This window comes from Podarcis cretensis, assembly GCF_951804945.1.
Source record: "Podarcis cretensis genome assembly, chromosome: 2".
Lineage (NCBI taxonomy): Eukaryota > Metazoa > Chordata > Lepidosauria > Squamata > Lacertidae > Podarcis > Podarcis cretensis.
In genome coordinates, this window is record NC_137171.1 from 5,033,311 (window position 1) to 5,048,161 (window position 14,851).

Here is a 14,851-nt window from a genome sequence, read left to right on the forward strand (position 1 = left end):
GACCTGGAAAAAGAGGTATATTTTTGCCTGGTGCCTAAAGACATATAATGAAGGTGCCAGGCGAATCTTCCTGGGGAGCACAGTCCGCAAGTGGGGAGCCACTGCATGCCTGCTCTCGTGTTGCTACCTCTGGGCCTCGTGGAGGAGGCACAAAAAGAAGGGCCTCAGAGGTCGGTTCATATGGGGTGAGGCGGTCCTTGAGGTATTGTGGTCCTGAGCCACCTAAGGCTTTCTGGGTCAAAACCAGCACTTTGAATTGGGCCTGGAAGCGAATCGGCAGCCAGGACAGCCGGTCTAGGATTACAAAATAGGCATTGCCTGTGAGGTTTTCAAAATAGGATATCTCCCCTCAGGGCAAAAGACTGGATTTAACCCACTGAGTTGCTTCCCCTTCTGATGCCCAGGCTCTGCTGTTTGTCAGCTGCACCTTGAGGGCCAGCAGTGTGCTAGGTGCTGCACAGAACATAGCAGCAATGTAGCCCTGGTTGAGAGGACAGATGCTGTGGCCTGCAGTGGAATGCTGCAGCGTGGAGTGTTTCTGTTCGCTGCTCTCCTGCAGGACAACTCTATTCTATTCTCCCTCTCGTGTTTTTTCCCCCTCCCAGTCCCTGCCCGCAAGCAGCCAGTCAGCATTCTGTGGCCACTGAGCATGCTTGGACCTCATTGTTTTGTTTCCCCCCCCCCATGTTGTTTTTTTGTGTTGTTTTTTTTAAATAGTTATTGTGCAAGCCTTTGGGGTTCCCCCAGACCTGCTGATACTTCCATTCTGTATTTGCATCAGGTTGCAAGTACCATTGCATCCTTAAGCCTGAAACAACAGCCTTGTGGTATAATTTTTGCGTTTTGAAAAATGCCAAGAAAGGTTTCCATCCTAAGTCTTATTTAAAAACAGACAAGCAAACAGCAGCAACAACAACTCAGCTACTTTACTGCCTAAGCAGAGCTTTTGCACCAGGTGAGACCTACGTAGGTTCATGTTTTGGCTACATCAAAAACTCTCTGGGTAGCCTTGGCAAGTTGTGCTTCCTCAGCCTCCTGCCCTCCTCCTATGAAGTGGGAGATAATATAATTGCTTGCCTTATATGGTTAAAGTGAATAGTCTGTAATTTGCACTGTGAAGGGTGTTATGCAGAGTGCCATCGCCGCTGTTTATGTTGCAGCCTTTTGATTCAAAGACTCTGCCCTCTGCCTACCTGGATGGAGACGCAGAGATTTCTTGCATCTGAACTGGTGCCTTTGTGGTCGGCAGATGATGGAGGACAGTGTCCGTAGGTCTTATCTTGCCCATTGTAATAGCCCCTGGGGACAGAATTATGGCAGGTATCTCTCTGAAACTCAGTAACAGGAACAATATTGTTTGAACAATATTGTTTTTATCTTACATCTGGTCAAGGCAGGACAACAACATAATGTATAAAAACACTGCTTTTACTGTTACTATTACTTGGATTTCTTAGCCACCCTTTGCCATTAGGACCCAGGGTGTATCGCAGCAATATAAAAATAAGTTGTTTAAAATACACATACTATGAAGAATAGAACATTGTGGCGTAGAAAATCAGAGAATTATATTTAGTGGAATGATACTCCTTTGGAGAGCACTTGAGGTACTTTTTAGCTTAGAGACATATACCTCTTTCCCCCTCCCCTCCAATAATGATGATCTTTTGGTTTCCAGCTATAACAAGCTGGAAACCAAACATAAACCATGTTTATGCGAACGCTGTGGGCTGGATTCAACCAACGGGTCCTGGTAGCAGAAGCCAGTGCTGGCACAGTGGGGCTTTCCGCACACTCCTCTTCCTATGTGCCCCTTGCGCCTCCCTCATCTGCCTTGGGGGGTTGGGGGGAACCCCCAGAACAGCACATGGAAGGAAGAGAGGGAAGATTGTTTTGTCGAGCCCTGATGGAACAATCTTCTTAGCACAACACCCATTGATTTCAGACCTGCCCTGAAGGCCATGTCCATTTGTGTTTATGAACCATGCTTCTTAATGTTTGTGTTTCTGCTTTTTTCCCCAGGGCTCCCTGGTATCCCGTGAAGCTAGTGATAAAGAGAAGGTAATTTGAGATTATGGCTTTCTGGTGAAAGGTGATGGCTCTCCCTCTGTTTTGATGTGTTGTGAAGTGATTTTTGGCTTGCTGGCTTAAACCTCTAGATGATGGTGGACCTCTTTGCAAAGGAAGATAGAGGCATGACCTGAGAGCATATTTATCTCTTTAAAAAATTAGACAAGGGCATATATGCATTTACATTGCACTCCTGGTATCTGCATGTCCTAGGCAGAATAAACAGACCTTGACTAAACTAGGAGAAGTGGAGACTATGGAGGCTTAAAATATGAGCAAAGGGGTATTACTGGCGAGTTGTTTCCTTGGAATAAGTTTGCAGGATTAATGTTTGCCTTGACATCAAATTCCAGGGTGTTGAAAATGGAGATCAAGAGGGGAGGGGCTATAACTCAGTGGTGGAGCATGTGATGTGAATGCAGAGGATCCCAAGTTGAATTCCTGGTATCACTGGTTTAAAAAAGGTTCCAGTAGCAGGGGATGGAAAAGGACCTTAAAAAGCAGTTGCCACAGGCAACTCCAGGCTTAGGTGGACCAATGGTTGGCAGCATCTTATGGAACTAAGTAGCATTTAACATTATAGTCAGGACTTCTGTGCACTGTGATTCTGTTGGAAGCCCAGCAGAAGAATGTAGAAATGGGCACAGAATTCAGCTTCCTGAAAATCCTTTTGAGGCACCCTCAAAAGTGTGAGAGGCAGTAGGAGGCAGGGGGTAATTCTGCAGTGATCTCCTGGCCAGGAGATTTATTGCATAATGAAGGTCCATGTTGTTCTTGAAAGTGATCTTCCTGAAAACTGGGAGTTAGTTACGTTTTATTATTTATTTAAAATACCGTATTTTTCGCCCTATAGGACACACTTTTCCCCCTCCAAAAATGAAGGGGAAATGTGTGTGCATCCTATGCGGCGAATGCAGGCTTTCGCTGAAGCCTGGAGAGCGAGAGGGGTCCGTGCGCACTGACCCCTCTCGCTCTCCAGGCCTCTCGCAGCTCTCCGCAAAGCGCGGGAGCCCAGGGCTGGGCTCCCACGGCTTGCGGAGAGTTGCCTGCATGCTGAAGCCTGGGCGTGCTGAGCTCAGCGTGCCCAGACTTCGCGCAGCTCTCCGCAAAGCGCAGGAGCCTGGCGCTGGGCTCCCACAGCTTGCGGAGAGTTGCCTGTTCTGGGGGCTAGGGTGGGGGAAGCTCGGGCTTCCCCCGCCCCAGCCCCGCACCCGGGGGGAAAATAAAATTTTCCCCCTTTATTTCCCCCCCAAAAAACTAGGTGCGCCTTATGGGACAGTGGATCCTATCAGGCGAAAAATACTGTAGTTAGATGGTGACCCATAACCATGTTCTGCGAGGGCTTGCAAGAAGGTTGAAAGCAAAATTAAAAAATACTTTCAGTGCACTTCTTCATTGTTCTGGCTCGAGTTCTGCCCTCCAAGTCTAGATTCAGCCAGCTGTTGACTCAGCCCCCATGCCTCCTCTTCATTCGAAATACGTTTCTGTTCCTTTCTAGGGCAAGGAGCTACCAACCCTCAAGGACATTGACTTTCGAAACATGAACCAGAAAGTGTACGTTGACGAAGAAGCCAAGAGAGATTTCATGGAGAAATTAAAGAGAGATGTGGAGGTACTGTGGCTTAGGGGGCCTAGCCCTAATACAGTCACAGCAAGACAGGAGCAGCTGGTCAATGCATATCAATAGGAAATGATCCGCAGGCACAGAAAGGGATTTATTGACAGAACAGGGACTTTTGCGGGAACTACACAGCCATGCTTTGAAACATGCTCCATTTTTGAGCAATGTTCCCTGATAAAGAACTTATTCTAGCCCCAAATGCGTTGAGTTTTAATAGGCTTTCAAGCTAGAGTCAAGAAACAGGGAGTGCTAGTGCAGGGTTGCATCCCTGCCACCCGTTCCTAAGAGCTATATGTAACTATTTGTTCAGGGATGGAGAATTGGATCCAGCGAGCAGAATGGATCTTGATCTCCCACGCAACCTAGTGGGCAAGTTTGACTTGACAATTGCCTGTCCTGTTCATGCTCGTGCAGTTTGGAAGTCAAGTTGCGCAGGCCAAGGTGCTGTGCTTGGCAAGGCCCAACAAACAGCGGATTGCCAGGGCTGGCATAGATCATTGGGCTTCCCATGTGCTGCATGTTGGGCTTTCCCAGAGCTTTGCAAGTGTCGCCAATCAAATATGTTACTTGGTGTATGGCTGCAGTTCCCAGAGTTCCCTGAGAAAAGGATTGAATGTCGAAGCACGATGGGAATTGTAGCTCTGCGAGGGGAATAGTGGTGTCCTAGCAGCTCTCAGCACCCTGAACAAACTACAGTTCCCAGGATTCTTTGGCGGAAGCATTGCCACTTTAAGCCATACCACTTTGGGGAGCACTTCAAGCTGTACAGTGCAGATAGAACTGTTTTTGGGGATGGCAGATCTTCCCCACCCGCCCCAACCCCAATTTGCTGCAATGAGATGAGGTTAGGTTCCAAGACTAGAAAAATGCTCCCAGCCACTATCTCATCAGCTATTATATTTCCTTGGGGACTGAGTCTGCAGAACTGAAAATGCTTCTGCAGTGCAAGATTCACCCTACTAGCCTTAATGACTGCTAATAGCATGTGAGGTGGGGGGTGGGAAGGCTGTAGACGCTCGGAGTCTAATTTCTAACCTAGTATTCCGCACAGCCTTTTCCCTTCCATCAGCTGAGTCCCACCCTGACATTCCTCCCCACCCCACCCCTGCTTAGAGCTGAACATCGCTTGTGACCCAAATCAGGGAAACGATAGACAATTAGGTTTCGTGATTTACAGAACTTGAAGCATTTTTGAGGACAGAAATTTGAGTCACCTAGTGACAGCCCCTAGGAATAATCTGCCTGAAATTTTCCTCAGCATGGATGCCCTTCTGCTAGTTGGTCTCTGTGAAAGCGTCTGCACAGGCCACATTCACATGAGCAAAGAGAGGGGAAGAAGGCCTTGGATTCTTCTATTTGAATGCCCTGCTTCTGTGCTCTGGTGTCTTCTCATATACGTAACGCTTCCAGAAAGGGTTCACAAAGTGGCTTACCCCAAAATTCCCCTCTGCTTTCCTGAGGGGTACATCTGGTAGCGGCAGCATATGCCTCGCATTCAAACTTACCTCAGCTGCAAACACCCAGAGGTGTGTCAACCCTGGCTTCCCCAGTGCAATAGAAATATTTTATTTCATTTCATTTCAGAATGAAATGAGGTTGGTTAGATTGGGAGAGAGAAGTAATAATAATAATAATAATAATAATAATAATAATTTTTTATTTGTACCCCGCCCATCTGGCTAGGTTTCCCCAGCCACTCTGGGCGGCTTCCAACAAAGATTAAAAATACATTAAAATATCACACATTAAACTTCCCTGATGTCTTCTGAATGTCAGGTAGTTGTTTATATCTTTGACATCGGATGGGAGGGCGTTCCACAGGGCTGGTGCCCCTACTGAGAAGGCCCTCTGCCTGGTTCCCTGTAGCTTTGCTTCTCACAATGAGGGAACTGCCAGAAGGCTCTCGGCGCTGGACCTCAGCGTCCGGGCAGAACGACCGGGGTGGAGACGCTCCTTCAGGTATAACTGGCCCAATGTCACCCATTGAGCTTTGTGGTTGAGTGGGGGTTTTGAACCAAGGTCTCCCTGGGCCTAGTCTGACACTAACTACAACTTTGAATACTTGAAATGTGTGTAACTTTATTTATGATGATGGTTACTTCAAAGATGGATGCACAAGGGGAAACTGAGCCATATGTTGTTAATATTCGCATGCACAAGGATTAAATGTTATTGCATTTGCATTTTTCCCTTCCTGTAGCAGAGGTAATTCTTCCCTCCTCTGTTTTATCCTGACAACAATTGTGAGGTCGGTAAGGCTGAGATGATAGTGAGTTTCATGGTTGAGAGAAAACTTGAACGAGTCGTAGAGTCCCTCCACCGAAAGAGCTGTTATAGCATTCTGGTTAAGCACGTGAGATTTGAGCCAAGAAGTCTTTGGAACAAAATCTCAGATATGAATTCTTACAGCCTTGACCCAGCACCTGGGATCTGCAGGTGCTGCTGACCTATCTGTGTGTGGTGCCGTAAGGATTACTGAGATAATTACATGAAGTGCTTTGAACATTCTCAAGCGCTGTAGAAATGCAAATTATTAGCAGTAGTAGTGGTACTATTGTGCTAGGATGGCATAATGGTTACAGTGTTGGCCTATGACCTGGGTGACGAGGGTTCAAATCCCCACTCAGCCATGACGTTCACCTTGGCCCAGTCACCATCTCTTAGCCTAACCTACCTCACAGGGTTATTGTGAGGATGAAATGGGTGGGAGGGGAACCATGTACACCACCTTGAGATCCTTGGAAGAAAAAGGTGGTACATAAATGTAAGAAATAAAAATATATAATTAATAATAGTACTGCATCCATTAATACAAGTAAATGCTTAGCGAATAATCCCTACTCCTTCAGTGCTTTAACTTCTCTCAGTGAGAATGCCTTAAGCATCTGAAGAACTGAGGCACATATTCACACAAGCGTGGACTGAGACCCTAAAGTAAAGCTCTCTAGGTCTCTAAGGCCCCATACTGGGGTGTGGGATGGTTTGTGGCCCCTTCCCTTCCTCTTGATGTCAGTCGTCTCACTTGCGCATGACATTTTTGGCTCCCATTGTGTAAGTGTTCAGTCTGTGGTGCTGGAGTAGTTTTGGTGGGTTTGCCAACTTTCTCAGCATTATGAAGAAAATACTGATTACTAATGGTGCTTCAGTCAACTGAGCGGAGGCAGAACAAGGACAGGAGTCTGAGAGTCAAAACCTGGAGGCATTCCAGTTACAAAGGAGGTACACAGCTTTGAACAGCCAAGGCAATTAATCATGGGGACAGGCTGCCAGGAGAGGGTGGTTCTCTTTTCTTCCCCCCACCTCCCCCCCCCCCAAAAAAAAACACCACATGCCACCTTTGGATTAAAACTGCACTCCCTTTTTAAACAAGAGGAAATGGTCTTTATTTTCCTTGATGAATCCAAAGTAAATTCTGCCCTCTGGGTTTTGCATTTACGATCAGTAGCTGAATTCCTATACAAAAGGTAATTTAATCTGTAGTTAACCCTTGGTATGTTTGCAAAACAGGCAACCCCCGATTTGCACAAGGGTTTCATTCCGGATCATCACGCACAACGGCGGAGCATGCATAAGCCCGTTATGCTCCCTTTTCCATCCACTTCCAGATTGCCACAATGTACATGTGCACATGTCTATTGGGCACGCGTATCTTGGTTGTTGCCTGTATTCCGTTGGAAACTGCCCAGAGTGGCTGGGGCAACCCAGTCTGATGGGTGGGGTATTATTACGGTATTATTATTATTAGAATTCTGCATTGCACATGGGGTCGTTCGTTTTGCTCATGCAGAGACAGCACTGGATAACAACCAGTTTTTTAGAGGCGTTCCACTTGTAATAACTAGAAAGCAAGCCCATTGTTAACTTCTTAGTTTATTGACAATTGTGTCCATATGTTCAGTTCCTAGTGCAACTAAAAATTATGGACTACAGCCTACTGTTGGGGATCCATGACGTGCAACGAGCTGAACAGGAAGAAGACGAGGATGTGAAAGAGGAAGAGGAAGATGGAGAGGGTGAACCTGGGGGTGTGGCATCAGTAGGTTCCTATGGAACTTCTCCTGAGGGTATTGGCAGCTATCTCAACTCCCACAAGCCTTTGGGACCTGGCGACTTTGACCCTTACATTGATGTCTATGCCATAAAAAGTGCTGAAAGTAAGTACGGATAAGAGGGAACTTTCCACGTCAACTTTGTCTTTAGTCAAGACACCTTAATTATCCTCTGTGACACAGGAGTCAGTCTGCCTACTTTGTGCCTTTGATTGTATATTTCACTGAAGGCCGATATTCCAGCCAGTTATTTACACATTGCAGCAATCTATAGCAGCTCTCCCTTTGCCTCTCCCCTTGTGGAAGCCACAAATCACAACCCTTGTTTTAGGTCTTGTGTCTCAACTAGGAGTCATGGCTGGTTCCCCCCACCCCCAAACAAGCCATGCTTGTAGAGAAGTTAAGTAGGAGCCATTTACACGCTCATGGTTATCTATGCTTTACCATGACATGCAAACATGGCTAAAAGAGAGTTTTACCATGAATGCTGTGGAGTTAACTGGGGAAGAAAACTGCAGAAATCAGAGACAGAACTTGACTAGATTGTTGTGTGTAGGCATGCATCAGCAAGATTGTAGTGCAAGTGTGTTATCTACCCTTTGGCACCAAATTTCAACGCCTTTTAATTTTTAAGAAAAGGTTGTAGACCTTGAGGGTGCACACAAAAGCTGTGTCAGCTAGTGCCTGCTACGATCTGAGATGTCAAACAGATTTACACAAGATACCCATGAACAAGCTTTCATTTTTTGCCTGATGTGGATCCTGCTGTAATCCTGAAGAGCTTCATAGGACACAAAACACAAGAGCTTCATGGGAGACTCTTCCGTTAAAAACTAGGTCTTGGAAGTCCTGTCTGGCCCTCTGAGCCAGATTTCTCTTCTTTGAAGTCATCACTCCTTCCTCCTTTGGGTCTTTCTTAAATATGGAATCTAAATGCCAGCTCAACTACACACAAATAAGAAGATGTGTACATCTGCTCAACTTGCTTAGTTTTGATTGCTGAAAATGTGGCTTGTGGGAGAGAGGGTGGCTCACACAGCCCTTGCTGTAGGCGAGTCAGGTGGATATCTGCTTCCTGGAGAGGAGTCAGATTTGATAATAGGGATTCTGAAGTTCACTTCCTGCCACTGTAGTATTTTCTGGATGCTGCCACTTGGTGGCTTCATCTGTGAAATGCAGGCTTCTTTAGGAAGAAACATGTAGAAAATGAATTAATCATTCGTGAATTGTTTGCTATACTTGGGGCAGGAAGGGATTCTTCCCAAATTTAACTGATATAACTAATTTTCCTTATGTGGCTTTTTTTATCTTTCCTCCCAGCTTGAGCTTGTTTCACTTTCTTGAGTTATTGGGCATTTTTCAGTTCTTATGCTACTTTGGTTTGGTGCATCCTATTAATTCCTACTTACGTCCCATGTACCCTTGACAGTGTAGTTTTATGCATTGGGTGTGTGTGTGGGGGGGTGCTGACAGGTTCCCTCCTGCCCCCACCCAGTCCTAAGATTCGGTAACTCACATTTTGCCCTGTTGGAATCCAATGCGGAAAGAGCCTCATGGCATGAGGTGTGTGTGTGGGGGGGGGGGGGTGGAATGCAGAGGGCAGCAGTGCCCATGAGCTTCATTGACTCTCTACTTTTCCAGATAGCCCCCAGAAAGAGGTTTATTTCATGGGCCTGATTGACATCCTCACACAGTATGATGCCAAGAAGAAGGCTGCCCATGCAGCTAAGACCGTCAAGCACGGGGTGAGTCTGGCCTGCACAGTTCTTCACAATGGGCCCCCTAGGTGTGGACTCTGGTGGCCCACAGCTAGCCTTACTAAATCAAAGCGTCAACTACATCACCTACGTGAGGATTTCCAGACTTCTGGTCAGTTTCATAGCATCCATAGTGGTGACTTGTAGCCACAACCTAGAGACCAAAAATGGTGGACTAGTGAGACAGCATCATCTTCAGGGGGTGGGGTGATAAAAATGTGAATGATTTATTCCGAAGTAATTTTTATTTTTATTTTTTAAAATAATTTTTGTAAGCTTTAAAAGTAATAAATAAGAAAAGGAAGAAAGAAGACAAAAGAAAAAAAAAGAAGAAAAAAAAACAAAACAATACAATACATAAACAATACAAAACACAACCTTAACACATTAAACTAACACAATAAACTAAACCAAACCAAACAAAAACAATTTAAAAACATACATCATACCTTTTCCATATTCTGTCTTTCATTCCCTTGTATCATTGACCTCCTCTCACCTCCCTCTTTGTATTCCACTTCCATTAATTGTTTCAGCAATTCCTTTCCATCTTTCTCTATTTTCTATCATATAAATGTCTTAACATATTTTAAATCTTATTTCCATTAAAATTGGTATACTTATTTAATCTTAACTCCTTATAGCATTTCAGCTAAAGCCATAAAATTTCCTTCCAACATTTTTCTATCACTCATTAATTTTACAATATTTCTATATATAGACTTTAAATTTCCAATCTTCTTCCACCATCTCCTCTCCCCAGTCTCGGACTCTACCAGCCACTTCCGTCAACTCCATACAGTCCATCAACCTGGAGATCTTATGTCCGAGGCTCTTAACTCTTTTCCACGTCCCTTCTGCCAGTCTTCTTCATATTCTTTGATGCTGAAGAGCAGATCTCGGGGAAACTCCAATCCAACGATACTTTTATTCCATCTCGACAGGTCAGCCAGATTTCCATAATTAAAACTAGGATCCATAAAGTATTTCCGGGCATGTTTCAAAATTCCTCCAAATCCAAAGCCCCCAGAACTCCAATCTCCTCGTGACCCAAGTCCATATTACAAAAGTCAGTTAATCCCTGCATATAGGGATCTTTCCAACTTTCCTTTTCTAGTCCAGGCCAGGCTCCGATCTTCAAAATCTGACTTTTTCTAGTCTCAGTCATAAAGGGCCTCAACTTGTAGTCCTCAATTTGCCTCTGTAAGGCTAAGGCTCCCCTTTGTATTACTTTAGGTTCGACAACAGCAACTTTCTCCTTCTCCTTTTCAGCAATTTGTCCTGTTGAAATAGATTCCTGTGCCAAATCCTGAATAATTTCTGTATTGGTGCTCACTTTTGGTTCCAAAATGTCAATTTTAGTAGTCATAGCATCCATCTTTTTATGAAGCTGTTCCAACAAGTGGCTTATCTTAGAAAATGCAGTCCATAAGGCTTCTCCTGTCGACATTCTTGAATATCCAAGGTCAATTTCTAGTTCTCACAGTTCTTATCAAGCAGCTGGAGATTTCCCAGCTCCACTCTTGTAACAGTTTCAAAAGCTCCCTCTAGAGAGGAACAGTCTCCACTTGTATCAATCTTTTCCAACACAGATCAAAAAGTAAAGATAGTTTCAATTTTCTGATACTTTTCCTCCCTTTTAAACGCAGAAGCGGACAATGGAAACAATATATTTCTCTTATTTAACTGACTGTCAACATCTGTTCTCTTCGCTGTCAATGAACTCTCCCGAAACGTCAATCACTGGGAGCCCGTTCCCAGGTTCAGAGCAGTGGTAATTTAATTTTAATCACTCTCTCCTGCAGGATACACAGTCCAAAATTTCCCCCCTCTTCTCCTGCTTCCAAGGGGTGTCTAATAATTTCAATTGATGGAAGTTTAATCCTTTACATAAGGCTTTCCGAGACCTTAACTTGTAAGCTCTTTGCTTCAGTCTATTTACAAAAGGGGAAGGCGGACTTCCTGTTTTGAACCTTCCCCGTTCGATGCCAAATTAAGATATTTAAAGATCCAATTTTCCGTTTTACTCACGGGTTGTTGTTTAAAATCCAATTGTCCACAAGAAAAAGTCAGCGCTCTCCGGCAACAGCAATGCGACTTCACTCCGTGAAAGAAGCGGTCGATTCAAAGCACCGTGCCGCTCACCCCACGTTGCTCCGGATCCCCAAAACAGGGTTTCCCCACGAGTAGGGGAGGCGCAAAAGGTGCCGGCCGAATCCCAGGTTCACAAGCTTCTTCCGCCTGTGATTTCAATGGGTCTCCGCCTTCGCTATGGCGGTTCAGACCCAACTTTCCACGGAGCAAGTTCCTCCCGATCGGAGGAGCTCCGCCATTGCCGGGGGCGCCAACCCGGAAGTCCCCCCCCCCCCCCCGAAGTAATTTTTATTGCATAATTGGCTTAATCCTTTTTGTGCCAGAGGCACTTTCTTGAACTAAAGTGGCATCAGTACTAAACTAGGCCAGGGTTGGGGGTTATATAATGCCAAAGGAGACATTGGAAAGCACATGTGTGTGAGAGAAATGGTTGATCAAGGCCATTTTCAGACTTCTGTTCAGATGTTCTCTCTTCCTTGCCCTAGCAATATATTCGCTCCTCAAACTGTTATGTGTGGAAAGATAGGGGCATTTTATGGTGGTTGTTGACACTTTGTCTTCCATTTCAGGCTGGTGCAGAGATCTCCACGGTGCATCCAGAACAATATGCCAAGCGCTTTCTGGACTTCGTCACGAATGTATTTGCTTAGCAGTTGTGCAGTCTGTCTTGTTGGCTGAAGCTTAAGATCAAAGGCTTTCCTGCCCTCCTCCCCCCACCTGTAGTTCTCCCTCTCTCCCCCACCCCAATTCTCAGTAAGAGGGATGGTTCCCCCCCCCTGCTGTTTGGGTCAGCAGGAGAGTTGGGTTGACTTGAGCCCCATTGTGGCTGGTCTGGGGGATCAAGTGCCTTATCTTTGACCTTCTGTCGGGATGAACAACCGTCCAGAGCGCTAAAGAGGTCGCTGCTTTTGAAGGCAACCTAAGTAGGAGAAAGACGGCTGGCTTCTGATTCATCCCAGCATTGATATTCTCTATCCTCTAAACTGTACAGGGTACATGCTACATTGGTGACTCTGGTCAGGGCAGGATCTAAGCTCGCACATAAAGTTTAATGGTATTTTATTCAGAGACAGAATAATATGCAATAAGAATTTAGTCTTGTGCCTTGAAAGAAGGGGGTCAAGTGGATTCTTCCCCATTTATGCAATCAATTCCCTCTGAGGGTGACTGATAGTATATATTAACTTACCCCATGATACCCAGTGGTAGTGCCTCTGTGTTTCAAAGTCCTCCTCCTTATTCTTTACCTCTTCTTTCCCACCCCTTGCTGGAAGGTTGTGCTGTAACCCACCCCTCCTGAGTGGCGTTGGCTCCTTCTAGCACTCTAGTAAATAGCAGAGGCTCTGATGAGCATCCTGTGAGCCTAGCACTCCAGTTCTCACCCCCAGCAGTGCAGCCTCCACTAAACCTTGTTGCCAAAGTTCTGCTCCTTACAACAAGAGCCTCTGCCACGAAGGACTGCTTTCAGAAGTCCTATGATTCTCCCTCAGCCATCACTCCAAAGGAGGATTAGAACTGATTCAGGGTTTGGGAGCTACTTCGGGGCCAGTGGGGATTTGAGAATGTCCTCTAGGTGGCTTGCTATGCCTGCTTTGGCAGAGGGAGATGGGTGTGTGTAGGGAAGAAGAGACAGAATTATTCTGGCCCTGTGTAATATATTGCATCCAGCTGTTCCCCTTGCTTCAGTATGTACCAGAGTGTGTTGAGTAGCTCTGCTCACTAGTAAGGCTGTGACTGTAGTAAGTCCTGGCTTCCCAGCTCCACCCAAAGATAGCTTGTCCAGTTGAAGCCTCCAGAAAATGTCAAGGCGAAAGCCTTATCCGCTCCCTGTTTTAGCATAGCTTTTGGGGACAGGATGATGTGGAAATGCCATGCCCAGGACTGGGGCATTTTCAGAAGCATTATGTGTGTGCGCGCAATCTTGTGAAAGGGGCTCTAAATGTTTCCTTCTGAACTAACAAACTTATATGCTGAGGGATGGCAACCTGTCTGTCAGTAGCTGTGTGATGGGGCTCTCTGAGGAAGCAGTTTATATGCCAAGGAGCTGTGAGGTGTCTTAAAGTGAACACCCCTGTGTAATAGTGTATTCATTAGTTCAGCAGAGCACAGCTGTCAAGGTTGATCACAGGCCAGTTGCTCTTCCTGGACTGGCGCACCAACTTAACACGCCATGGCAGCTGTTCTGGTAAGGAGAGAGGCTTATGGCCGGCTCTGACAGCGGCACAGCCACCCAGCCGGCTGCTTTAGGCCTAGAACTCGGGGTAGTGCTGGGTTCTTCCATCAGTTCCCTCCCCTCTGCCCCCAATATTGTGGTTCTGCTGGGACTTGATGCCATTCCTTCAATGCAATAAAGCTTGTGCCATGGAAACATGCTTGTGCCCTGGGGCTGTTGTACTATCAGCCCCTTTTCAATGTTTCTTATTGTATAAGACGTTGTGTATTTCCAGTTCACTCTTGTATCACATAGAAATAAATTATTGAACCAGAAGTTGTCTGCATGCAAAAATTCAGCTGTACCTGAGCTGCTCCTATTCTGCCAGTATGGGAGAAGCCCAGTGGAACGACAAGGCTGCTCTTGCTCATATGGACTAAAAACTGTACCCCAGTAGCAAAGAGAAAATGCTGGGGGGGGGGGGCGCAGATCTTACACAAGCCCTAATATTGGTCGCTTTGCATGCCTGTACTGGCCATGGCGATGGTTCTGGACATAAAAATCATTATTACTGCTGGCATTAGGGGGAAGATGATGCCCATATTACTTGGGATGCACTTGCCTTTATTATGTGCTACTTAATTGTCCTGGCTTGAACTTTCTCACTGAAAATAGTTTTGGAACCTGTTGGTTGTTAGCTGCCCTGCCTTTTCCGAGTGTCATGGTGCCTCGTTCACTCTCAAGCTTCATACATAATAAATCTTGTGTTCATGCATCCAGAAAGACTACCATCCTTTGCAACGGTAGTGCAGAATTTAGTGCAGACTAGAAGCAACCCTCAGCCTGTATATTTGATCAAATAAACACATCTACTGCCTTAACATCTTTGAATGCAATAGACTGAGAGGCTGGCCAGCACAGCTGGAGCATGCTCTCCTGTTATTAGATGTAAATGCTGTCTCTTGCTTTTCAAAGTGCCCACCTCCATGGAACATGAAGAGTGCCTGGGTGGAATGCAGTGAGCCTAAATAAATTAAAACAGAGTGCCTAAGTACCCATTACTACGGCCTCCTTACTATTCATTGCTGCCAATCTTTATAGCCATTCA

The 14,851-nt window shown here is 45.6% G+C and overlaps 1 protein-coding gene across 3 annotated transcripts in view; it reads left to right on the forward strand.

Moving 5' to 3' along the window:
• The window catches only part of PIP4K2C (phosphatidylinositol-5-phosphate 4-kinase type 2 gamma), a 36,002-nt gene extending 21,923 nt beyond the window's left edge, over positions 1–14,079 (forward strand). For all 3 annotated transcript variants that reach the window (XM_079966813.1, XM_079966814.1, XM_079966815.1), the window contains 5 exons: positions 2,023–2,061; positions 3,569–3,682; positions 7,590–7,845; positions 9,382–9,485; positions 12,161–14,079. In XM_079966813.1, the coding sequence (XP_079822939.1) occupies positions 2,023–2,061; positions 3,569–3,682; positions 7,590–7,845; positions 9,382–9,485; positions 12,161–12,241 (594 nt within the window). In that variant the 3' untranslated portion in view covers positions 12,242–14,079. The remainder of the gene's footprint in view (positions 1–2,022; positions 2,062–3,568; positions 3,683–7,589; positions 7,846–9,381; positions 9,486–12,160) is intronic.
• Positions 14,080–14,851: the final 772 nt, after the last annotated feature.